The sequence below is a fragment of the Hyperoodon ampullatus genome (genome assembly GCF_949752795.1).
Source record: "Hyperoodon ampullatus genome assembly, chromosome: 11".
NCBI lineage: Eukaryota > Metazoa > Chordata > Mammalia > Artiodactyla > Ziphiidae > Hyperoodon > Hyperoodon ampullatus.
This window is the reverse complement of record NC_136924.1, coordinates 53,892,668-53,920,031: the sequence shown is the minus strand read 5'-3', so window position 1 is coordinate 53,920,031 and position 27,364 is coordinate 53,892,668. Positions and strand designations below refer to the sequence as shown.

Genomic DNA, 27,364 nt, shown 5'->3' with positions numbered 1-27,364 from the left:
TACTGGGGCCTCAAATAAATCAGGCTATGGAGATCAAGGGTGGGTATTTGGTCTTTTCTAGGGTTAGATCCTCTCAGAACAGGGTCTGCGAGAGGGTAACGGCTCATGCAGTGAGTAGGCTGGAGCAGCAGTGGACTCCTCCAGGCCTGATTTTTTTGTAGTCAGCTAGGTAACTGCAACAAGAAGCTTCCTAACTGTGGATATTTAGTGCAGTTACAGAGCTGTATTTTGATTCCAAATAGTTTGTAAAAGAGTTCCCCTCATAGGCGGAAGATTTTGCATCAGAAGAAGAAAGGAACCTATAGCTTGGTGTCACTAACATAATTATTTTCAGTCTAATTCAGCAGCCATAATTTGCATAAGCTCTTAGAATGGAAGACAGGGAGACTGGGGCTCCCTATTTCACTCAGTTATGCATTTCTCCCCTAATCACACTGGGAACCAGATGCTGTCCCACAGGGCAAGGCTTGAACTATGCTTTAGAGTCTTGAGTCTCAAGTCATTTAAGAAAACTTGAAATGTGTCTCTTCTTTGCATATGGCTCCCCCATCAATTGTCTGTCTCCCAGCCTTTTCTGTGGAGCAGGGATGGGAGTGATGCTTCTGGCTTTAGTGGCTCTTTGGGATGGCCTGGAGGATGTGGTATCTTGGTAAAGTTCCTGACTCACCTAAGTCTCTCTAGCTAAGATGGGTGGAGAATTCCCCTGGTGGACTTGTAATGTGAAGGGTGGAAGGAGAGCCCTTCCCGCTTCTGGTTCCACATATAAGGAGCCTGGAAGCCACCATTCCATCCTAACAACAAGTAAAAACTGAACAGAGTGAAAAACCAACAATTCTTCTTGGATCTGTAAGACAGGGGAGAACACAGGCAAACTGCTGCCCTCAAGACTGGAAAGACAGGTGAATGTAGGAAGACACAGAAACCAGTGCTGTGGTACAAAAACCTGAACTGTAATTGATAATTGCTGGAGGTTCAGTGCAGTTGGCTCTGAGAGTTAAAAACTCCAGGGGACCCAGTCATAGGGCACCTGCACAATGCTGTGAAATTTACCTCCAGGAGCTCCTGTAATAAACGTGTGAGAAAAATGCCCTCAGCCTTCCTGCACAGGTGTGAGAAAAGAAACCATTTTGAAATACTCCAGAGCATTCTGTCCTTATTAACAAAGTCTGCCCTGAGGGGAAGCTAGTTAGCCAGAGCCTAAGCTGCTGGGGTATTGTCAGAGCCTAACTGACAGGAAGGGAGAGACCCAACTCTAGCCTTCCAAGTGGGAGAAGAGAATTACCCAACTCCAGCCCCCTCTAGCCATCCTCTCCACACAAGCGGGGAGAAACACTTGTGAAATTCACAGTACAGAGGCATAGGCTGACTGAAGGACAGACCTACAGAGGACTACAGGATGCTTTCCCTCCCCTCACACCTCACCACCACATTACTAAAGGCCTATTTACAGCACTTTCTTTTACTGGTACATTGTGTCTGGCTATCAAGAAAAAACTGTTACCCAAAAACGGGGTTCCCCTTTTGGTGGGTGTCGAGCCAAAAGACAACCAAGCCAAAGATCGGGAAGAAGAAGGATTTATCACTTGCAGCCAGTAAGGAGAACAGTGGGGATCTTTCCCAAAGCAGTGTCACCCCAAACAGCAAAACTGGGGGAAGTGTTAAGCTAAGGGTCCACGCATATTCATGGAGGGGCTTGGGCTGTCTGACCGAGTCCAGGCTTTAGTTGACTGAAGTCACGAGGGTCAGAAAAGGTCAACAACATCATCCCTCAGTTTCCAGCTGATGTGGTGGTTGAGCTCTTCAGGCTAATCTTTACCACTGAAACAGAACGGGGAGTTTTCACCACTGATCTTTGCTATCTTTTTTTTTTTTTTTTTTTTTTCTGATCTTTGTTATTGTTACTTCTCTTGCCTGATACAGTCCTTTGTTTCTGCATTCGTTTGTTCCCTTATGGTCATTAAATACTCAGACCTGTTCAAGGGCAAGCACTGTGGCCAGGTTTAGATTACAGAATGGCTTAGGCCCCAAATGGCTTCTCTTCTGTGAAGAAAGCCATGCCTGGTTCTCTTTCTCTGGGGACTCCCTACCCTATCTGCTTGCATAACGAAAAGCAAAAAACACAATTTGAAGAGACAGAGCAAATAATCCGAACCAGACACGGCAGGAATGTTGTAATTATCATACTAGGGATTTAAAACAACTATGATTCATATGCTAAGGGCTTTAAGGGATAAAGTAGATAGCATGCAAGAACAGATGGGCAATGTAAGCAAAGAGGTGGATGTTCTAAGAAACAATTACTGGGCTGCACCCCGCAGGCCTGCAAGCCCTGTACTTGCCCAGCCTGAAGGCTGAGGAAGAGCCCAGAATCAAGGACAGAGACATCCATGGCTTAGTGGATAGGGGGATCTTACATGTCTGAAGCAAGGTCCTGGAGCAACACCCCGCTCTGTGCAGCAGGTGGCAGGCAGCAGTATTCACTACCATGGGGGTGAGTGGGTAGAGGAGAGGGAGGTTACCGGTGACAGAGGGAATTGACCTCAGCACGCCCCTCACTGCCCCGCTATGGTGGCAACACTAGTATGATGGTGAAACTATCATAGTGGAGACATTGTGATCTAAAGGTTAGAACAATCACTTGCTGGAACCTGGGGCAAGTAGCAGATGTTTACTGATTAGGCTATATGATTAAGAGGGAAGGTCAGTCATGTGAGTAGGGTGTAGGTAAGGCAGGGACTGGTTGAACAGGGATGTACAGAGAGCAAGAGAACAGCCATCTTGGGTGGCCTGATCATACAACAATCAAAAATGAAATGCTAGAGATAAAAAACACTGTAACAGAAATGAAGAATACCTTTGATGGGCTTATTAGTAGACTGGACTGCTGAGGAAAGAATCTCTGTACCTGAGGATAGTTCGATAGAATCCTGAAAAACCAAAAGGCAAAGAGAACAAAGACTAAGAAAAACAGAACATTCCAAGTACTGTGGGACAACAACAAAAGGTGTAACATATACATAATGGGAATACCAGGAGAAGAAGGAGCAAAAGGAACAGAAGAGGCATATTTAAAAAAAAAATTTTTTTTTTTTAGAAGGACATTTATTTACTTATTTATTTATGGCCGCATTGGGTCTTCGTTGCTGCGCGCGGGCTTTCTCTAGTTGCGTTGAGCGGGGGCTACTCTTTGTCACGGTGTGCGGGCTTCTTGTTGCGGTGGCCTCTCGTGTTGCGGAGCACGGGCTCTAGGCACGCGGGCTTCAGTAGTTGTGGCGCACCGGCTTAGTTGCTCCGTGGCATATGGGATCTTCCCAGACCAGGGCTTGAACCCGTGTCCCCTACATTGGCAGGTGGATTCTTTTTTTAATTAATTAATTAATTAATTAATTAATTAATTAATTTTGGCTGCGTTGGGTTTTCATTGCTGGGCGCGGGCTTTCTCTAGTTGTGGCCAGCGGGGGCCACTCTTCGTTGCAGTGTGCAGGCTTCTCATTGCGGTTGCTTCTCTTGTTGCGGAGCACAGGCTCTAGGTGTGCGGGCTTCAGTAGTTGTGGCACATGGGTTCAGTAGTTGTGGCATGCGGGCCCTAGAGTGCAGGCCCAGTAGTTGTGATGCACTGGCTTAGTTGCTCCATGGCATGTGGGATCTTCCTGGACTGGGGCTCGAACCCGTGTCCCTACATTGGCAGTCGGATTCTTAACCACTGTGCCACCAGGGAAGTCCCTGGCAGGCAGATTCTTAACCACTGCACCACCAGGGAAGTCCCCAGAGGAGATATTTGAAGCAATAATGACTGAGAATTTCCCCAGATTAATGTCAGATGTCAAACCACATATCCAGGAAGCTCAGAGAACACCAAGCAGAATAAATCCAACCAAAAAACTGTACGTTGGCTTATCACTTTCACATCACAGAATATCAAAGATGAAAATGCTGAAAGAAGTCAGAGGAAAAAAACACTGTTATTTATACAGCAACAAAGATAAGAATTACATCTGACTTCTCAGAAACCATGCAAGCAAGAAGAGAGTGCTATGAAACACTTAATGTGTTGAGAGAAAAATGCCACCAGCCTAGAATTCTGTACCCTGCAAAATATTCTTCAAAAGAAGTGAAGGAGAAATAAAGACTTTCTCAAATAAATAAAAGCTGGGGTAATTTTGTTGTCAGTATACTTGCCTTGCAAGAAATGTTAATAGAAGTTCTTTACAGAGAAGGAAAATAATATAGGTCAGAAACTCGGATCTACGTAAAGAAAGAGAGTGTCAAAGAAGGAATAAGTGAAGATAAAATAAAACTTTTATTTTTCTGATTCTAAATCTAACTGATAACAGTTTGTTCAAGATAATAATAGTAACAGTGTATTTGATTAGATATACTTATGTGTGTGTGTGTGTATATATATATATATATATATATATACACACACACACAGACACACAAACATATATATATATATGAAATGAATGACAGGTACAAGGGAAAAGAGGAAGGAATTAGGACTCTTTTGTTACTATAAAGTACTCAAACTATCCATGAAGTGGCACAGTGTTATCTGAAAGTGGACATGGATTAGTTGCAAATGTATATTGCAAACTCCATGGCAACCACTAAAAAAAAAGTTAAAAAGATGTATAACTGATTGGGCTTCCCTGGTGGCGCAGTGGTTAAGAATCTGCCTGCCAATGCAAGGGACATGTGTTTGAGCCCTGGCCTGGGAAGATCCCACATGCTGCAGAGCAACTAAGCCTGTGCGCCACAACTACTGAGCCTGTGCTCTAGAGCCCGCAAGCCACAACTACTGAGCCCACGTGCCACAACTACTGAAGCCTGCGCACCTAGAGCCCGTGCTCTGCAACAAGAGAAGCCACCGCAATGAGAAGCCTGCGCACCACAACAAAGAGTAACCCCCGCTCACCGCAACTAGAGAAAGCCTGCGCACAGCAACAAAGACTCAACACAGCCAAAAATAAACAAACAAACAAATAAATAAATTTATTAACAAACAAAAAAGATGTATAACTGATATGCTAAGAAAGGAGAGAAATGAAATCATATAAAATACTCAATTAAAAGCACAAAAGGCAGAAAAAGAGTAGAAGACAAAATAAGGAAGAAAGAAGGACAAGGGCAACAAATAGAAAACAGTAACGAATATGGTAGATGTTAACCCAACTATATCAGTAATCCCTTTGAATGTCAGTGTTCTACATGTACTAATTAACAGACAGAGGGACTTCCCTGGTGGCGCAGTGGTTAAGAATCTGCCTGCCAATGCAGGAGACATTGGTTCGAGCCCTGGTCTGGGAAGATCCCACATGCTGCAGAGCAACAAAGCCTGTGCGCCACAACTACTGAGCCTGTGCTCTAGAGCCCGCAAGCCACAAATACTGAGCCCACGTGCCACAACTACTGAAGCCCACGTGCCTAGAGCCTGTGCTCTGCAACAGGAGAAGGCACCGCAATGAGAAGCCCACGCACGGAAACAAAGAGTAGCCCCTGTTCACTGCAGCTAGAGAAAGCCCATGTGCAGCAACGAAGACCCAACCCAGCCAAAAAAAAAAAAAAAAAAAAAAAGACAGAGATTGTCAGGGTGAATAAAAAAACAAGACCCAACTATACATTGTCTACAAGAAACCCACTTTAAATATAAAGACATGTACAGATTAAAAGGAAATGGATAGAGAAAAATATACCATGCTAATACGAATCAAAAGAAAGCAGGAGTAGCTATGTGAATTTCTGACACAGCCGACTTCAGAGCAAGCAAAGTTACCACAGATAAAGAAGGGCATTGCGTAACGATAAAGGAATCAATTCTCCAAGAAGACATAACAATTCTAAACTGTATACACCTAACAACAGAGCATCAACTACATGAGGCAAAAACTGATAGAAGTGAAAGGAGAAATAGATGAATCTATTATCATAGTTAGATATTTCAATATCCTTCTCTCAAAAATGGACAGATCTGGCAGTAAAAAATCAGTAAGGACATAGTTGAACTCGACAACACCACTGATCAACTGAATATAATTGACATCTATAGATTACTTCATCCAGCAACACAGCATACACATTTTTCTCAAGTTCATATAGATCATCCACCAACAGAGACCACATTCTGGGCCATAAAACACACCTTAACAACTTTAAAAAAATAGAAACCATACAATGTCTGCTTTCAAACCACAATTAGCAAACTGAATCCAAAACAATATAAAAAGAATTATACACCACCGACCAAGTGGGACTGATTCCAGGTCTGCAAGGCTGGTTAAACATTCAAAAATCAATTAATGTAATCCAGTACATCAACAGTCTAAAAAAGAAAAATCACATGATCACATCAGCAGATGTAGAAAAAGGCTATGACAAAATTCAACACCCATTCATGATAAAAACTCTCAGTAAATTAGGAATAGATGGGAAATTTCTCAACTTGATAAAGACTATCTACAAAATAACCTAGAGCTAACATCACACTTAATAGTGAGAAACTCAAAGGTTCCTGCTAAGATCAGGTACAACGCAAAGATGATCCCTTTCACAATTCTTTTTCAACATTGTACCCCAAGTCCTTGCTAATACCGTAACGCAAGAAAAGGAAATAAAAGATATACAGATTGGGAAGGAAGACATAAAACTGTCTTTATTCACAAATAACATGATCATCTATGTAGAAAATCTGAAAGAATCAATGAAAAAACTCTTGGAACTAACAAGCAATTATAGTAAGATTGCAAGGTACAAGGTTAATATACTGAAGTCAATTGCTTTTCTATATACCACAATGAACAAGTGGAATTTGACATTAAAAACATAATACCATTTACATTAGCCCCTCAAAAATGAAATACTTATGTATAAATCTAAAAAAATATACACAAGACCTACATGAAGAAAACTACAAAACCCTGATGAACAAACTCTAAGAATAATGAAATAAATAGAAAGATATTTCATGTTCATGGATTGGAAGACTCAGTACTGAAGGTGTCAGTTCTTCCCAACTTGATCTGCATATTCAGGAAATCCCAATCAAAATTCCAGCAAGTTATTTTGTGGATATCAACACGTTAATTCTAAAGTGTATATAGCATGGCAAAAAACCTAGAAGAGCCAATAAAATATTGAAGAAGAATAAAGGAGGACTATATTACCCAACTTTAAGACTTACTATAAAGCTATGTAATCAAGACAGTGTGGTGTTGGTGAAAGAACAGACAAGTAGATCAATGGAATAGAATAGAGAGCCCAGAAATAGACACCCCTAAATATAGTCAACAATCTTTGACAAAGGAGCCAAGGCAGTACAATGGAGTTAAGGTAATCTTTTCAATTTTTCAATCTTTTCAACCTGTCAACGATGTTAGACCAACTGGACATTCACATGCAAAAAAAATCTAAACACAGACCTTATATCCTTCACTAAAATTAACTTAAAATGGATCATAGACCTAAATGGAAAACACAAAACTATAAAAATCCTAGAAGATAACATAAGAAAAAAACCTACATGACTTGGGGTCTGGTAATGCCTTTTTATATATTTTTTATTTATTTTATTTTATTTTATTTATTTATTTTTTTTGCGGCACGCGGGCCTCTCACTGTTGTGGCCTCTCCCGTTGCGGAGCACAGGCTCCGGACGCGCAGGCTCAGCGGCCATGGCTCACAGGCCCAGTCGCTCCATGGCATGTGGGATCTTCCTGGACGGGGGCACGAACCCGTGTCCCCTGCATCGGCAGGCGGACTCTCAACCACTGCGTCACCAGGGAAGCCCTATTTTTTATTTTTAAAAATATTTATTTATTTTTTGGCTGCGTTGGGTTTTCATTGCTGCGCGTGGGCTTTTTCTAGCTGCGGCGAGCAGGGGCTACTCTTTGTTGTGGTGCATGGGCTTCTCACTGTGGTGGCTTCTCTTGTTATGGAGCATGGGCTTTAGGCACGCGGGCTTCAGCACTTGCAGCACACGGGCTCAGTAGTTGCGGCATGTGGGCCCTAGAGCACAGGGGCTTCTGCAGTTTTGGTGCATGGGCTCAGTAGTTGTGGCTCACAGGCTCTAGAGTGCAGGCTCAGCAGTTGTGGCACACAGGCTTAGTTGCTCCGTGACCTGTGGGATCTTCCCAGACCAGGGATCAAACCTGTGTCCCCTGCATTGGCAGGTGGATTCTTAACCACTGTGCCACCAGGGAAGTCCCTGGTAATGCTTTTTTAGGTACAACATCAAAGGCAAAATCTGTGAAAGAAAATATTGATAACCTATACTTCATTAACACTAAAAACTTCTGCTAGAATAAAAACCATATGATCATCTCAGTAGATGCAGAGAAAGCTTTTGATAAAATTCAGTATCCATTTATGATCAAAACTCTCCAGAAAGTGGGCATAGAGGGAACGTATCTCAACATAATAAAGGCCATCTATGACAAACCCACAGCTAACATCATACACAGTGGTGGAAAAGCTAAAAGCATTCCATCTAAGATCAGGAACAAGTCAAGGATGCCCACTCTTGCCACTTTTACTTAACATAGTTTTGGAAGTCCTAGCCACAGCAATTAGAGAAGAAAAAGAAATAAAAGGAATCCAAATTGGAAAGGAAGAAGTAAAACTGTCACTGTTTGCAGATGACATGATACTCTATTTAGAAAATCCTAAAGATGTCACCAGAAAACTAGTAGACCTCATCAATGAATTCAGTAAAGTTGCAGGTTATAAAATTATAACACAGAAATCTCTTGCATTTCTATACACTAACACAACTATCAGAAAGAGAAATTAAGGAAACAATCCCATTTACAATCACATCAAAAAGAAGAAAATACCTAGGAATAAACCAACCTAAGGAGGCAAAAGACTTGTACGCTGAAAACTATAGGACGCTGATGAAAGAAACTGAAGATGACACAAACAGATGGAAAGATATGCCATGTTCTTGGATTGGAAGAATTACTACTGTTAAAATGGCCAGACTACCCAAGGCAATCTACAGATACAATGAAATCCCTATCAAATTACCAATGGCAACTTTCACAGAACTGGAACAAAAAATTTTTAAATTTGTATGGAAACACAGAAGATCCCAAATGGCCAAAACAATCTGGAGAAAGAAGAATTGAGCTAGAGGAAACATGCTTCCTGACTTCATACTATACTACAAGGTACAGTAATCAAAACAGTATGGTACTCAGGACTTCCCTGGCAGTTCAGAGGTTAAGACTCCATGCTTCCATTGCAGGGGGCATGGGTTTGATCCCTGGTCAGGAAACTAAGATCCTGCATGCTGTGTGGTGCAGCCAAAAAAAAAAAAAAAGAAAAAAAAACCACACAAAATAACCCAGTATGGTACTGGTACAAAAACAGACACATAGGTCAATGGCAAAGGATAGAAAGCCCAGAAATAAACGCATGCACTTATGGTCAATTAATCTGTGACAAAGGAGGCAAGAATATACAATGGAGAAAGGACAGTCTCTTTAATAAGTGGTGCTGGGAAAACTGGACAGCTACATGTAAAAGAATGAAATTAGAACACTCCCTAACACCACACACAAAAATAAACTCAAAATGGATTAGAGACCTAAATGTAAGACCAGATACTATAAAACTCCTAGAGGGGGCTTCCCTGGTGGCGCAGTGGTTGGGAGTCCGCCTGCCAAAGCAGGGGACACGGGTTCGTGCCCTGGTCCGGGAGGATCCCACATGCCGCGGAGCGGCTAGGCCCGTGAGCCATGGCCGCTGAGCCTGCATGTCTGGAGCCTATGCTCCGCAACAGGAGAGGCCACAGCAGTGAGAGGCCCACGTACCGCAAAAAAAAAACAAAAACAAAAAACTCCTAGAGGAAAACATAGGCAGAACACTCTTTGACATAAACTGCAGGAATAGTTTTTTGAATCCATCTCCTAGAGTAATGGAAACAAAAGCAAAAATAAACAAATGGGACCTAATTAAACTTAAAAGCTTTTGCACAGCAAAGGAAACCATAAACAAAACAAAAAGACAACACACAGAATGGGAGAAAATATTTGCAAATGATGCAACCAACGAGGATTAATTTCCAAAATATACAAACAGCTTATACAGCTCACTATAAAACAAACAAACAAACAACAGAATCAGAAAATGTGTAGAAGACCTAAACAGATGGTAGGGAACCCTCCTACACTGTTGTTGGGAATGCAAATTGGTGTAGCCACTATGGAAAACAGTACAGAGGTTCCTTAAATAACTAAAAACAGAGTTACCATAAGATCCAGCAATCCTACTCCTGGGCATATATCCGGAAAAGACAAAAACTCTAATTTGAAAAGATGCACCCCAATGTTCACAGCAGCACTATTTACAATAACCAAGCCATGGAAGCAACCTAAATGTCCATCAACAGATGAATGGGTAAAGAAGATGTGATACACACACACACACACACACACACACACACACACACACACAATGGAATATCACTTAGTCATAAAAAGGAACGAAATAATGTCATTTGCAACATGGATGGACCTAGAGATTATCATACTAAGTGAAGTAAGTCAGACAGAGAAAGACAAATATCATATGATATCACTTAAATGTGAAATCTAAAAAAATGATACAAATGAACGTACTTACAAAACAGAAATAGACTCACAGACATAGAAAACAAGTTATGGTTACCAAAGGGCGAAGAGTGGGGAGGGATAAATTAGGAGTTTGGGTTTAACAGATACACACTGTTATACACATTTATATATAAAACAGATAAACAAGAACCGATTGTATAGCACAGGGAACTACCCGGTTGGCCAAAGGGTCTGTTTGGTTTTTTTCTGTACGATGGCTCTAGTAGTGCTTGTCTTTAACTTCATTCGAAACAATTTTGGTAGATTGTATTGTGACAGCATATCAGCATGCATTAAAAAAAAACTTATCAAAATTGGTGAATTTTTGTGTAGCCATTTTAATACTGAAGTTGGAAGAAAAATAGCAACATTTTCCGCATATTATGCTTTATTATTTCAAGAAAGGTAAAAACGCAACTGAAATGCAAAAAAGATTTGTGCAGTGTATGGAGAAGGTGCTGTGACTGCTTGAACGTGTTGAAAGTGGTTTGCAAAGTTTCATGCTGGAGATTTCTCGCTGTATGGTGCTCCACCGTCGGGTAGACCAGTTGACGTTGATAGTGATCAAATTGAGACATTAATTGAGAAAAATCAACGTGGCTATACCACATGGTAGATAGTTGACATACTCAAAATACCCAAATCAAGCGTTGAAAATCATTTGCACCAGCTTGGTTATATTCATAGCTTTGATGTTTGGGTTCCATCTAAGTTAAGCGAAAAAAACCTTCTTGACCATATTTCCGCATGCGATTCTCTACTTAAACATAATGAAAACGTTCCATTTTTAAAACAAATTGTGATGGGTGATGAAAAGTGGATACTGTACAATAATGTGTAATGGAAGAGATCATGGGGCAAGTGAAATGAACCATCACCAACCACACCAAAGGCCAATCTTCATCCAAAGAAGGTGATGCCGTGTATATGGTGGAATTGGAAGGGAGTCCTCTATTATGAGCTCCTTCCAGAAAAACCAAACGATTAATTCCAACAAGTACTGCTCCCAATTATATATATAACTGAATCACTTTCCTGTACACCTGAAACATTGTAAATCAACTATACTTCAATTTAAAAAAATTCTGCTCTGGGAAAGACAATATCAAGGGAATTAGCAGACAAGCCACAAATGGTGAGAAAATATTTGCAAAAATATTTGATAAAGATTGTTATCCAAAATATAAAAAGAATGCTTGAAACTACAAAAAGTAAACAACCAATTAAAGAATGGGACCTTAACAGACATCAACCATCAATAGACCAAAGAAGATGTACAGATGGCAAATAAGCATATGAAAATATGCTCCACCTCATATGTCATCAGGGAAGTGCAAATTAAAACAAGACACCATTACACACCTGTTAGAATGGCCAAAATCTGGAACACTGACAACAGCAAATGCTGGTGAGGATATGGAGCAACAGAATCTCTCAGACATCGATGGTGGAAATGCAAACCGGTATAGCCACTCTGGAAGACAGCTTGATTTTGTAACAGAACTAAGCATATTCTTACCATATGATTCAGCAATTGCACTCCTTCATAATTACACTCCTTCATAATTACACTCCCAAAGGAACTGAATACGTCTGTCCACACAAAACTCTGCAAATGGATGTTTTTAGCCATTTCATTCATAATGGCTCAAACTTGGAAGCAACCAAGGTGTCCTTCGGCAGGTGCATGGATAAACTGTGGTACATCCAACAATGGAATATAATTCAGAGCTAAAAAGAAATGGGCTATCAAGCCATGTAAAGACATGGAGGAATCTGAAGCTCATATTACTAAGTGAAAAAAGCCAAACTGAGAAGGCTCCATACCATATAATTTCAACTATTTGACATTGTGGAAAGGGCAAATCTATGGCAACAGTAAAAATAATCAGTGGCTGCTGGGGGTGAGCGTGGAGGGGGAGAGATGAATATGCAGAACACAGAGGATTTTTAGGGCAGTGGAAATACTCTGTATGGTATTATAATGATAGATATATAGCCATGCGTCATTTGTCCAAACCCACTGTACAACACCAAGAGTGAACCCTTAGTTAAAGTATGGATTCTGGGTGACTATGATGTGTCAATGTAGGTTCATACTTGGTAAAAAATGTACCATTCTGGCAAGTGATGTTGATAAAGGGGGAAGGCTATGTATATCTTGGGGTAGGGGGTGTATGGGAAATCTCTTAATTAATTAGTTAATCCCTTATCTTAATTTTATTGTAAACCCAAACTGCTCTCAGAAAATAAAGTCTTTAAAAAAGATAAAGAATGGAAGGAGCATTGCACATAGACTCTGAGGGGATACCTGGAGACTGGTGGTCCCTAGCCTTGATAACCAGCCCCCTTGACCACGTACACAGGGAACATAAGGACGCCTCTGGATGCAAACTGAGGGAGGAGGAGTGCCAGAGAGATACAAGGAGACTTCTCACCTGTAAACAGATTATTTAGGCCACAGATGCTAGGAAAATGCCAGGTATGGAGGAGTGCCTCAGGTAAGTTACAGAGTGTAGATTTAAGAAATAGGGCCTACTCTTACCCTTCCTCAAGGGAGGTCACAGTCAAATGAGCAAGACAGGGGGTAGTAGAACAGGCAGTCACAGGTGCCAGCTCTGAAGTCAGACTGCCCAGGTACCTCACCAGACTCTGTCATTTGCTGGCTGTATGGGCAAATTTCTTAATTATTCAGGTCAGTGTCCTCATCAGTAAAATGGGGATAATATTACCATTGTTGTGAGATAAGGAATGTAAAATAACATGCTTATTTCTTATAATAATTCTTACCTGTCTTCCTTATTATACAGATTTCATTTTGCATTAGGAGAGGCAGTTTACCTTCCCTGCTATCAACCTTAACCTTTATCTCCTGGTGCCCAGTACTTGTGCTTCTTAGAGACGTCTTCAGAGGTCTTCCAGATAGTCAAGTGGGAGACAGGGAGAGATGGAGGAGAGAGTTATTAAATCCCCGGGTCTGGACCTTAGCTTTACAGGAGGGAGAGACAGGAAATAACATTTGTTGAGCTCCTACCATGTCCCAAGCTGTGCTAAGTAGGCCGTCTACATACATTTTCTTACTCCAGTAGGTATTTTTATCTTCTCCATTTTAATTTTAATTTACATTAAGCCTCAGTGTACAGATTACATTCAGATTACATTTTCAGTAAGGGGAAGAATCAGCATTTCAGAATTCAACCTTTTTCCTCAGGTTATAGTGAGCCTGGATTTCTAGCAGTATCGACTCATTCATTCACTATTCTTTTGACAAATACTTATTAAGGCCTTTGATAGAGGTTACTGGTTGCCCCTCAGTATCTGCTCCCTTCCTCTCCTTCCTTATTTATTGAATTCTTGTTTTTAGATGAGCACATGACTGCCAATAGTAAAAAACCCTCAACCTCCCTTGCAGAGGGAAGGCTGCCATTACAGGCATAGTTTTTTGTACGACAGTGGGAGCCTCAGGATTAGGTGATGGTGGCCATCAAGACCATCTGACTAACTCCTCTCACTTTGATTTTGTATCACCAAGCAACAACTGATTATTATGTGAAGCGAGAGAGAGAGAGAGAGAGAGAGAGAGAGAGATGTGGGAGGGTCTATGAGGTTTTACTAGAACAGCCAGCTGGCCCCCTTCTCTCATCTCAGTTGACTCTGCCAGAATTAATTTTTAAAGACAGAGTTGCTTTGGGACTTCCCTGGTGGTCCAGTGGTTAAGACTCTGCACTTCCACTGCAGGGGGCACAGGTTCCACCCCCAGTCGGGGAACTAAGATCCAGCAGGCCCTGCGGTGTGGCCAAAAAAATAAAACAAAACAAAACCCATAAAACCCCCAACAGAGTTGCTTTTGTTAAGAACATCTATAAATCAATATCTGTTTTAAAATTATTTATTATTAGATTAATTTAAAAACACACACAAAAAAACCCCTTAAAAGTCAGTTTTCTGGGCTTCCCTGGTGGTGCAGTGGTTGAGAGTCCGCCTGCCGATGCAGAGGACATGGGTTCGTGCCCCGGTCCGGGAAGATCCCACATGCCGTGGAGCGGCTGGGCCCGTGAGCCATGGCCGCTGAGCCTGCGCGTCCGGAGCCTGTGCTCCACAACGGGAGAGGCCACAACAGTGAGAGACCCGCGTACCGCAAAAAAAAAAAAAAAAAGTTAGTTTGCCCGCCAACACAAAAAACAAAAGAATCATTCCTTTAGTAAATATTTTGGTGACAGTTAATGATTTGACTACTATGAGTTTAAAATACAAAGATACCAAATAATTACACAGTGGAAAAGATGTGCTGATGACTTTGTAAGGAAGGTCCTCAAGGTGGTTTTTCACTGATCCTTACCTGGATTAGTGGGTCCCAGCCTCAACTGCATGGCTATATCTGTGCTTTTAAAAAAATCAGGATGCTCAGGCTGTGCTAATTAAATCACAATCTCTGGGGAGAAGTCCTAGAAATCAGTATTTTTTTCCCCACACTCCCAAGGTGATTCCAAAGTTCAGCCAAGCTTGAGAGCCACTAATCTGAATTTTTGGTCTAATGTTTAAGATCCTAGAGCTATTTCAAATGGAAAGGTTTGTTTGTTTCTGTTTGTTTTTGTGGGCTTTTAAAATTACTTTTGTTTTACAGTTTTAGAGTTGCTATGAAAAATGAGAGAAAGTTCACTCATACAGGAAGCAGAAGCACAAAATATTAAAAGCTTCATATTCTTTTTTCTTTGTGGCCAGGGAAATCTAAAGACAGACCTTAATACCGACACACATCCAAGAAAGACTCAGAGATAGATACATTTAGAAAAAGAAAGAGTTTACTTGCAAAGGCGCAAGGTAGGCAGACTGAAAAACTGGTTTGCCGAATACAAGAACTTAAAGAAAAAAAAACTACTACAAAAATTGCTAGAGTTACTAGTTTACATAGCCTGTTTATGGTAGACAAACAGTAACTTTCTCACATGATTATCATACAAAGGTTGTAAAATACCATTACACACAGCAAGGCAAATATTAAAACTGAGGGGAATCCAAGGAACTATTCAAGGCGTTATTATTTGGGGAATCAGAACAAGTCAGGATGATCCTGCAGTTTTTGGATTACCTAGTGTGAAGTTTGGTCATACCGGAAGCAGGCAAAGCAGCAGATTTTGCTTTAACACACCTGTCAACGCTCTAGGCTGGTTCTACCCCGAAGAGGGCACACTGTATCTGACCTTCTGCGCACGCTCCGTCCCGGCTCCAGGGGGCGGGGCGAGGGCACGCGGGGACTTGTGGGAAAGCCCAGGAAGGCGGGGCCCGGCGTGAGTCACTGCGGGCGGGAGCAGTGGGGACGGTAATGGCGTATTAAGGTGAGCCGGCTTTGCGGTTATCACCGGCTGCAGCAGCGAGGAGGCTTTTGGGGTCGCCCTTCGGGAGGAGGGGGTGCGGCCGTGGGTCCCAGGTGAGGCGGCGAGGGCAAGGGCGAGCGGCAGGGCGCGGCGTTGGGGTGGCGCGGCGGTGTCCAGGGTAGAGGCGCACCGGGGAGCGCGTTCCGGGAGGGGCTCGGCCCGAGCAGCCCGGGCCTGGACGGTCAGCCTTGCTGTCGGTCTCTCCACCCCGGCTGCCCGGATTATTGGGCGATTTGCGGTGGTCAGGACCGCAGATCCACCCTCCCCAGGGGACCTCGGTGGGGCCCGCCCCCTTTTGGCGTGGGTGTGCAATGCTCGCCCGGATATTGGGTATGAAAGTGATACCCCAGGCACTGGAAGTTTCTGGTTGCCTGCCTGGACGCAGGTTGCGTGGGAGCAGAGGTGATAGGTGAAATGGAAAAGGTTTCTTTCCCCGCTCCCACCCCCCCGTAACTCAGTGGCTTGCTGCGCTTTTATTCACATTTTTGAGTCCCTCAGCAAAACATTGTACTAGCTTTGTTTTTTAATGAGATATACGTATGTAATCAAACATGGGCACTGCCTGAAAGAAGCTTAAGTTTAGTTTACTTTCTGACGCAAGGCCGGGGGGTCAGAAGACCTATATGCGGTTGCAAACATCTGTTCCTCCTCCAAAACGAATCCCTTTTCTAACCTCTTCTATCTCTCCCATCCTAACCAACCCCCGCCCCCCTGTCCTCCCCATACACACTTAAGCTTTGAATTCCCTCCCACCTTTTTGGGGACCTTGCCCCATCACGCATCCCCCTTCCTGTATCTTCTTTTACCTTGTTCCTCAATTCCCCCCCCCCATACTCGTGGGCAATTTTAGGTTATGAAAGGCAAAATTATGCTAATTCCCATATAATCTCATTTACTCAGCTCATTTTATTTCTGTCCTTAAAAAAATCCCATTAAAACTCTTAAATGACTAAATATAATGCACTTTATTTCCTCCATGTGACTTCTGTGGCCTTTGACACTGCTAACTCCGTCTTCTTGAACTCCTGAAAATTCTCTTCTGTGACAGTACTTCCAAGTTTTCCTCCCAGCTCTAGATGCCACTGCCTCATTTTTACTGTGTTGGCATTTCGTCCTTGGTTTGTTCCCTAGATATGTGTTTTTCAGGCTTCCCCCAGCGCCCCCCCCACCATTGTCACAGTAATTAAACATATCCAAATCTCATGATTGTAGCTTCTACCTTTATGCTAGTGACACCCAAATTTATATTTCTAGCCCTCTGTAACTACATACTGGCTATGTCCTGATGTCCCATAAGAACTCAAATTCACCTTATCCCAAACTGAAAAAAATCTGTCTTTACACTTGTTCTGCAATCCTAAATCCTCTTTTCCTTTTAAAATTGTGATTCCTGACTCAAAGTGGTACCACTAATCTTACCAGCCTCCCAAACCAGAAATCTAAGACTTTGATTCCTTCTCTGCTCACCAACTCCTCAATCTAATGAGTCATCATGTCCCTTTTATTTTACCAGCTTAATGTTTCCCATAGCTTTCAGACTGTAGGTCAGATCTCATGGCCTGGCATTTCCTGATCTGTCCCATATTTGCCTTCTCTTCCATCATTCTCCCTCCCAGTCCCTCATTCTCCTGGCCCACTTCTCCACATTAATCACTTGGCTGGCCCCTTTTGAAACATGGCTAAATTTCAGCACCTCTGGGGACTCTTTCCTTGAACCTGCCACCCTATTGTCTGATTTATACCTGTCCTTTGTGGTCAGCCCCATAGCATCTGCATGTACGTCTAGCACAGTGGTTCTCAACCAGGGGATATTTGAAAATGTCCAGAGACATTTTTGGTTGTTAGAGTCCAGAGGGAAGGGAGTAATACTGGCAACTAGTTAGCAGAGGCCAGGGATGCTGCCAACCATCCTACAATGCACAGGACAGCCAACCTACAACAAAGAATTATTGGCCCAAAATGTCAGTAGTCCCAAGGTTGAGAAACCCTGGCTAGCATAATATTTTGTTACGCAGTACTTAGATTATTTTGTTTTCTCCTCCACTAGAGGAGGGACCTTGTCTTGTTTTTGCATCCCTAAATCTTGATACAGGGCCTTTCACATAGCCAAAGTTCAATAAATGTTGAAAAAAAAAAGTAAAGGAGGTAGTTAGGCTAAACTTATAAACTCTAGAGATGAGCAGCCAATCTGCTACCATAGGCTGCTTGCTAATTTTCAGTGATTTCCTCCCTGTTGCCTTTCATTCACATTGCATGGATGCCCAACCTATCTGTTTATTTTGCATTTGTTTATTCAGCAAACATTGATTGACTCATTTTAAAAATAATATACTGATATTTTCTTTCTTCTGCATCACTTTAGGTTCCTTTCCTTACATGTATCTTGGCTGTTTATGAAGAGGTAAAAATCATTAATTAGCTGGGTTTCAAAAAAAATAAACCAAATAATTCAATTTAATTCTTATCAGAGGTTGGTTGATAAAAACTGTGCAGGCCACAATGACTTCAGCAAGTAAAGCAATTGAATTACAACTACAAGTGAAACAAAATGCAGAAGAGTTACAAGACTTTATGAGGGATTTAGAAAACTGGGAAAAAGATATTAAACAAAAGGATATGGAACTTAGAAGACAGAATGGTGTTCCTGAAGAGGTAAATTTCTTAATTAAATTCCTACTTTATCATCCAGCAAAACTATTTTTTTAATTTTAAAGTAAAGCACCACCTTTAAAATGTTTTGTGGAAATACTGATTGAAGTGATTTGCTTTCTGCCAACATTTTGAAAAATTCTACTTTTTAAAGTCTTTCTAATAATTGTATTAACTATATTAAGACATTTTAAAGCTTAGTGAATAGTTACTGAAAGGAAGACCATGTGATAATTCTTAAGGTAAATGAACAGAATCATAAAATATGTGGGTTTGTATATAATTATGTATATCATATATAATTATATATTTAGTGGTATATTAACCTACAGTATTGCCGTAAAAACTTAGGTAGTACCTAGGCTCAACCAAATGGTTTTCTTAAGACAGTGCATTCAAATATGGATAGCCTTTTCATACTGTTTGTAATGATGTGGAGGCAGTTCAGTGTGCCATTGTACTGCTGCTAAATCATTGTACCAAGGCTGAAGATCAGGCAGTTTTTGAATTTAGGATTGCAAATCCTAAAATGCAAAGTGTATAATTAAAATTTCTAGGTAATATCAATACTTTTCTTATGACTGAACAATGTTCAATATTTGTCAAAGGATGAATTAAACTTTCAGGCATAAGTTATCATTATAAATCAGTGAATTGGTATTTCTAACCACTTGAAAATTAAATTAAAAATTACTTTTACTTGAAAATATACTTTAGTGAGAATTTTAAACATCGCTAGTTTTACAGAAAAGTAAAAGAGCAGTCTTAAAACGTTGTGTTGTTTTCCCTTCCTAGAATTTACCTCCTATTCGAAATGGGAATCTTAGGAAAAAGAAGAAAGGCAAAGTTAAAGAGTCATCTAAAAAAACCAAAGATGAAAACACAAAAAACAGGATAAAATCTTATGATTATGAGGCATGGGCAAAACTTGATGTGGTAAGTTAATCTGGTTATATGCTTCTTAGTATTTGAGTAAAATTTTCTTGGAGTTAGTTAAGAGTCATGGATTAAATGAAAAATAATGTAGAGCTCTTAGGACCTGTGTCTTTCTCTTATAGACTATTTTGTGTGGAATAAAAACTTAAATACCTAGCTGTTCAATTAACTAGATTATTTTTTCTCCTACAGTCCTCTTTCAGTGAGTGGTGGCTAAAACAGCTGGATTCTTTTCTTTTTTCCTATTTTTTCTTTTTTTCTCCTTTTGCACAAATAGTACATAGAGATCCAGTGTACTCTTCACCCAATCTCCCCTAATGGTTACATCTTATTTAACTATAGTACAGTATCAAAACCAGGAAATTGATATTGGTGCAATGTATGTATAGTTCTTTGCCATTTTATGACCTGTAGATTTGGGTAACCACCATTGCAATTAAGATACGGAAATACTGCATCACCACAAAGACCTCCCTTATACTCTCCACCTATAGTTGCGCCCACCTCCTTCCTCTTCATCATCTCTAACCCTTAAACAGCCAGAATTCTAAGATAGTAATAATATGAGAAAAGAAGGACTCTACCAACTTTTTTTTTTTTGTTTTTTTTTAATAGACTGAAGGACCTGTAGAATACTGGCTAAAAGAGAATGCCTTTGGGTTTAGTCTTAGGGCTAGGGCTGCGTTACAATAGAATTAGGGCTATCTTGATTTCAGGAAGGGTGGGCTTCACCCTTCTAGGCTGGTGTGGTGCATGCCTCCCATCTCCCACACATGAGACACAGTGTAGCTGGAGAATTAATTACTCTGCCTCATAACCCTCTACCCAGTATTCCAAGCAGCCACTGTCAGGCCAACCTGTGAACGGGAACCTGTTGGCCAGCCTTATTCTAGACTCTGACCCACCCTAAGGGTTGATTTAGTTAGGTTGATTTGGAATACACACTCACTTTTAGCCTTTTTAAAAGTGTTCATTATGTAACATTTGATTCATACAAAATAGTTTGTAGAGATACGTGTTCTAAAGCATGATAATAAAGTGAATACATAAACCCACCACCTAACATAAAGAGAATTTTTTCAATCCCATTGAAGCTGCCAGTTTGCTCCTTCCCTGTTCCATCTTCTTTTCTCCTCTCTACCTTCAGAGGTAACTACTATTCTGATTTTTATGTTTATTGTTTTCTTTGCACTTTTTTGTTTAACATTTTTATTGAGGTATAACATTCATACAGTAAAGTCCCAAAATCTTAAATGCACAACTTCCTGAATTTTCACTCATGTACAAAACTCAGAAACTACCATCCAGATCAAGATATAGAACATTTCTAGTATCCCAGAAACCTCCCTTTTCGGTTGATTACCTCCCAAAGGTGGCCATTGTTGTGATCTCTAATACTGTAGATAGGTTTTGCCAGTTTTGAAATTTCTTACAATTGTGTCGTACAGTATGCACTGTTCTATGTTTGGCTTCTTTTGCTATTATTGTCTGAGATTGATCTGTACTGTCAGTAGCAGTAGTTTGTTCTTTTTTATTGCTGATCAGAATTCCATTGTGTGAATATATCACAATTTGTGTATCCATTCTCCTATTGATATACACTGAGTTGTTTTCAGCTTGGGGCTGTTATGAATAAACCTGCTATGAACATTCTTGTACATGTCTTTTGATGGATATAGCACCTGGGATGGTATTTGCTTGCTCATAGTTTGTATATGCATTTAGCATTAGAAGATACTGCCAAATGGTTTTTCAAATTAGTTATATTTCTCTTTTTATAAAACATTTTTTTTAATTAATTAAATTTTTAATTGAAGTATAGTTGATTTACAATTTAGTTTCAGGTGTACAGCAAAGTCATTCAGTTTTATATGTATATATACACACACACTTATCTGTACTTTTTCAGATCCTTTTCCATTATAGGTTATTACAAGATATTGAATATAGTTGCCTGTGCTATACAGTCAGTCCTTATTGTTTATGTTTTATATATAGTAGTGTATATCTGTTAAACCCAAACTCCTAATTTATCCCTCCCCCACTTCCCCCTTTGGTAACCATAAACTGTTTTCTATGTCTGAGAGTCTGTTTCTGTTTTGTAAGTGAGTTCATTTGTATCACTTTTTTCTTTTTCTTTTTTTTTTTAATTTTTATTTTACATCGGAGCATAGTCGATTAACAATGTTGTGTTAGTTTCAGGTGTACAGCAAAGTGATTCAGTTATACATATACATGTATCTATTCTTTTTCAAATTCTTTTCCCATTTAGGTTATTACAGAATATTGAGCAGAGTTCTCTGTACTGTACAGTAGGTCCTTGTTGGTTATCTGTTTTAAATATAGTAGTGTGCACATGTCAATCCCAAACTCCCAATCTATCCCTGCCCCCCGACCCTTCCCCCTGGTAACCATAAGTTTGTTCTCTAAGTCTGTGAATCTGTTTCTGTTTTGTAAATAAATTCATTTGTATCTTTTTGTTTTTTAGATTCTGCATATAAGCAATATCATATGATATTTGTCTTTTTCTGTCTGACTTACTTCACTTAGTATGATAATCTCCATATCCATCCATGTTGCTGCAAATGGCATTATTTTATTCTTTTTTGTGGCTTGAGTAATATTCCATTGTATATATGTACCACATCTTCTTTATCCCTTCCTCTGTCGATGGACATTTAGGTTGCTTCCATGTCTTGGCTATTGTAAATAGTGCTGCTAGGAGCATTGGGCTGCATGTATGTTTTCAAATTAGAGTTTTTGTCTTTTCCGGTTATATGCCCAGGAGTGGGATTGCTGGATCATATGGTAGCTCTATGTTTAGTTTTGTAAGGAACCTCTATACTGTTCTCCATAGTGGCTGCACCAATCTACATTCCCACCAGCAGAGTGGGAGGGTTCCCTTTGCTTTTTTTTTTTTTTTTGCGGTACCCGGGCCTCTCACTGTCGTGGCCTCTCCTGTTGTGGAGCGCAGGCTCAGCAGCCATGGCTCATGGGCCCAGCCGCTCCACAGCATGTGGGATCTTCCCGGACCGGGGCATGAACCCGCATCCCCTGCATCGGCAGGCGGACTCTCAACCACTGCGCCACCAGGGAAGCTCGAGGGTTCCCTTCTCTCCACACCCTCTCCAGCATTTATTATTTGTAGACTTTTTGATGATGGCTGCTCTGACTGGTGTGAAGTGATACCTCATTGTAGTTTTGATTTGCATTTCTCTGATAATTAGTGATGTTGAGCATCTTTTCATGTGCCTATTGACCATCTGTATGTCTTCTTTGGAGAAATGTCTATTTAGGTCTTCTGCCCTGGTTGCATTTTTCTTTATGAAACCAAGGCTAATTGAGTCCAGAGAGAGCACACATTATTATTTAAATAGTATGTCATCTGCTTTAGTAATGTCTCGATGTAAGAGAAGTATGATTTTGGGTCTTGAATTTATTACTGTTGGAAATGATACCTTCTGAACATGATTTATTCTCTGCTGAGTATTATTTAGTCTGCTTTCATTTTTTATAACTTTACCCCCTTCTATGTAGCCTTTTCCTTTTCATAAATTGGAATCTTCTTATAATGCCCTTTCCTAAAAGGCATCATGTCAGATGATTTCTTAGAGAGTTGCTTTCTACAGTCATTTATTCATTCAACAGATATTGATTGAACTCCTGCTTTGTGTGGCCAGTGCAGTCATGGTTGTTCCATTCTAGTTCAGATCTGAGCAGCAGCTTTGGTGTTCTGCTGCTGTTAGTTTTCTACACATGTCTGTGTAACAGGGTTGGACAGTCTTGGCTTTAATCTTGGTAGGCTGGTGGAATTTCTAGAATCTTCATGCTAAAACACATAGCTAAATTTCAGTCCATCTTTGAATGTTCATTCAGTGGAACTAAGCATAGGTCTTATTTTGTTTCATAATTTATCAACAATTTTTTTTCTACATAAATTATTTAAAATAGTATATTGTTAAATACAGAAAGGATTTTGTTTATATAATAATTAAGTTTTTGTTTACATGAGTTTTTTTAAATACATTTTAAATTTTTATTTTACTTATTTTTGGCTGCATTGGGTCTTCGTTGTTGAGCGCAAGGCTTTCTCTAGTTGCGTCAAGAGGGTGTGCTACTCTTCGTTGCGGTGTGTGGGCTTCTCATTGTGGTGACTTCTCTTGTTGCAGAGCACGGTCTCTAGAGCGCAGGCTCTAGTTGTGGCTCACGGGCTTAGTCGCTCTGCAGCACGTGGGATCTTTCTGGACCAGGGCTTGAACCCGTGTCCTCTGCATTGGCAGGCGGGTTCTTAACCACTGCGCCACCAGGGAAGCCCTGTTTATATGAGTTTGTTTTGTTTTTTTTTTTTTTTTTGCAGTACGCGGGCCTCTCACTGTTGTGGCCTCTCCCGTTGTGGAGCACAGGCTCCGGACGCGCAGGCTCAGCGGCCATGGCTCACGGGCCCAGCTGCTCCACGGCATGTGGGATTTCCCGGACCGGGGCACGAACCTGCGTCCCCTGCATCGGCAGGCGGACTCTCAACCACTGCGCCACCAGGGAAGCCCTATATGAGTTTTAACGAACTCGTTAATGGTTACTGGTTTAAAATCTCTTACTAGGGAGTTCCCTGGCGGCCTAGTGATTACGATTCTGGGCTTTCACCACCGTGGCCCGGGTTCAGTCCCTGGCTGGGGAACTGAGATCCCGTGAGCCAAGTGGTGTGGAAAAAAAAAAAAAAAGAAAGAAAAATCTCTTACTAAAAATCATTCTTTTATTATATGTGCTAAAAAAATGATTAAAAAATACTGATGGGGTCCATGAAATGATTCATTACTGTGAAAGGAATGTGTGAGTCAAAAGAGATTGGGAATTGCTGGACTAGCATGTTATGTATTTTCTTTGGTAGAGTCAGCTATATTTTGGAATACACTGAGAAACAGTGTATATATATAGTATATATATGTATAGTATATGTATATATATATGTATATATATAGTCATTGAGAGCCCTCTGGAGGAGGCACACTGCCAGGGTTCAGATCCTCACTTGGCCACTTACTAGCTGAGTGACCCTGAGTGAGTTAACTAACTTCTATTTGTCATTTCCTTCAAGTGAAACACATGGGTAATTATGTCTACCTCATAGGTTGCTGTGAGAATCAGGAGTTAATTGTGCTCTACAAGCAGTTATTGTTTTAAAAATAAGAGAGAAAAAAGGTTTTTAGATAAAATATTTCTCTGCTGTTGGATGCAATTACATAGATTTGGGGTTATTTGCAAACTTCTCTTATGTAAAGGAATAATACTTCACTGCTAATAGTTTGTGACTTAGGGGTGATTTTTAGACTCTATTGACTTAGCTTGCTTAATGAATTCAAAGTCAGATTCTCTAAGTGGTTTGGATCTTGGTTTTCTAAGCAAGAGTATCCTTTTCTCTGGATTTAATCTTAAGAATGAGAGGTTATTTGAGTTGCTTTTGTAGGCCTTTAGGTCCTTAGATTGTAACAACTTAATGTTCTGTTGAATGTTCTTTTGGGGGGGGCGGAGTTTTATCTTTTTTTTTTAATGGTCATGTAATTATGAACACTATTTCCCTACTTTTGATTTCAGGACAGTATCCTTGATGAGCTTGACAAAGAAGAGAGTACCCATGATTCTGTGTCTCAAGAATCGGAGTCAGAAGAAGATGGGATTCATGTAGATTCACAAAAGGCTCTTGCTCTAAAAGAAAAGGTACTCTTTAGGTTAGCCGTTGGTTCCTTCAAGTAAGCAGGATATGTAGAAAATCATGTCCATCCCAAGATTTCTACAGCATAATTTAGGGGGTGTTCAAACTTTAAGCTGTTATTGGCTATATCCCTATCAGGAGGCAGTATAGCGTACTGGTTAGGAGTATGTGTTCTGAAACCAGATTATCTAGGTTCACATCCTGTGACAAGTTCTTTAAATTGCCTGAATGTACTCAGTTTTCTCAGCTGTAAAATAAGATTAATATTATTACTAAACCTCAATGGGTGGTTGTGTTATTAAATGAATTATTATATGTAAAGTGCTTGGAGCATACAGAGAGTTATTCCAGGGCTTTAAGTAGTAGACTGAAGTACTAATCAAATCAGCGTGTGATTCTTGACATGGACATTATATCCCACTCCTCCATATCACAGACCATCTTTGGTTGCTTTTTGGAACGTTCAACATCGCCCTGAGGAATGCCTCATTATTGTAAAACTGGCTATATTGCTTTTCAAAGAGGTGGCACTCTTTCAGATTAAAATTTATCTTTATGCCTTTGTTTTGTTATATTTCTGTGGGTTCTTATTGTCAATAAAAAGTATATAATGCTAGGTATTTTACTCATTTTTCTGCCAGGGCTCTTGGATTGTGACCAAACTATGACTATATAGTGAATTTTAGCTCTTGTAAAAAGACCACTTTGCTTAATTCCCTTGCCTTTCCTGTGAGCCTTGATCACATGGCTAATGAGATAGGAAGAGATGGATAATAATGAAAGAAAATGGCTCTGGAATTCTGTGCCAGTATATATCTGACTTGTATGCTTCTTCAGGGCAATAAATACTTCAAACAAGGAAAATATGATGAAGCGATTGAATGCTACACCAAAGGCATGGGTGCTGATCCATATAATCCTGTGTTGCCAACAAACAGAGCATCAGCATACTTTAGACTGAAAAAGTAAGGAGTTTCCATAATGTGTGTGAATATTTTATGTGTATATGGAGACTTTAAAAAAATTTCGTGATAAAATGTGTGGGAATTCTTGGAAAAGTTTTACATTTCAACTGTAAATTTTTATAACTCACTCTCTTTTATTGAGTTCTTTTACTTAAGCCATTTTAAACATTCAGGTGCTCAAACCATGCTCCTGTAGCTCACTTTACTGAGGCGTTCCTCCTCTAAAAGTTGAGTAATGATGCTCTTTACCTAATTCACAGACAAAAAAAAAGTTAGCTGGGTAAAAATTTTTCATAAATTAATTTTGCTCCATTATTTTGAAAAATTATTTATCCACTATTTAACACAGAGAACTATTATTATGGTAAACTTAAAATATGTTTCAACATTTGTGTAAGTCATACCCTTTAAATAAATACTTAATGTTGAAGAACATAAATGTGTATGGTCTTAATCCTAAGCAGGGAACTGACCTATCATAAGAAATTTTAAAAAGACAAATACCATCAAGGAGGACATTCTTACTGTTTTAATTATTTGGAAATACGAACTATATTGGTGTCTGAGTTTTTACTGTTTTAAATAGCATATTTTTAGATCTTTGAAACTTGTGCTATTCATATCCTGACAAATTAGGGGAATATTTACATTTTATAATATTTGATATCTACACTATGTAAGTGATGAAGAATAATTTTAAATAAACCTGCATGAGCCTGCCACCCAGCTTAAGAACCAGAACATTATTTTTGAAGCTACCTTTGATATTCTTTTCCATATCCTGACCCTTGTCCCTCCCAGTAAACCACTATCTTGAGTTGTATATCATTCTTTTGATTAAAAAAAAAAAGTTCATTATATATGTATGTATCTTTAAATAATATATTGTATAACATTGTTTATTTTTGAGCTTTAAAAGTATTTCATACTGGATGTAGTCTCTGTGGCTTGTCTATTTCTTTGAATAGTATCTTTCTAAGATTTGTTTGTATTTTGCATATAGCTGTAGATCTCTCATTTTCACTGTTACATGCAGTTCCTTTTTAGTAATATACCATTATGCATCCGTTCTCCGGTTGCTGGATTGTTGGTTTGTTCCTTTCTTCCTCTCTTTCCTTT

General features: G+C 40.0%; 1 protein-coding gene and 1 long non-coding RNA gene across 3 annotated transcripts in view; one reads left to right on the top strand and one right to left on the bottom strand.

The window, feature by feature from the left end:
• Positions 1-14,486: 14,486 nt before the first annotated feature.
• Positions 14,487-15,776, bottom strand: LOC307060971. The gene is made up of 2 exons (XR_013811166.1): positions 15,703-15,776; positions 14,487-14,702 (listed from the first exon to the last, which is right to left on the bottom strand). It is a non-coding gene; the product is annotated as an uncharacterized lncRNA (long non-coding RNA).
• Positions 15,777-18,427: 2,651 nt separating this feature from the next.
• Positions 18,428-27,364, top strand: part of RPAP3 (RNA polymerase II associated protein 3) — a 39,618-nt gene continuing 30,681 nt past the window's right edge. For both annotated transcript variants that reach the window (XM_079715484.1, XM_079715483.1), the window contains exons 1-4: positions 18,428-18,640; positions 19,433-19,573; positions 25,163-25,285; positions 26,118-26,245. In XM_079715484.1, coding sequence (XP_079571610.1) covers positions 18,488-18,640; positions 19,433-19,573; positions 25,163-25,285; positions 26,118-26,245 — 545 coding nt within the window. In that variant the 5' untranslated portion in view covers positions 18,428-18,487. The remainder of the gene's footprint in view (positions 18,641-19,432; positions 19,574-25,162; positions 25,286-26,117; positions 26,246-27,364) is intronic.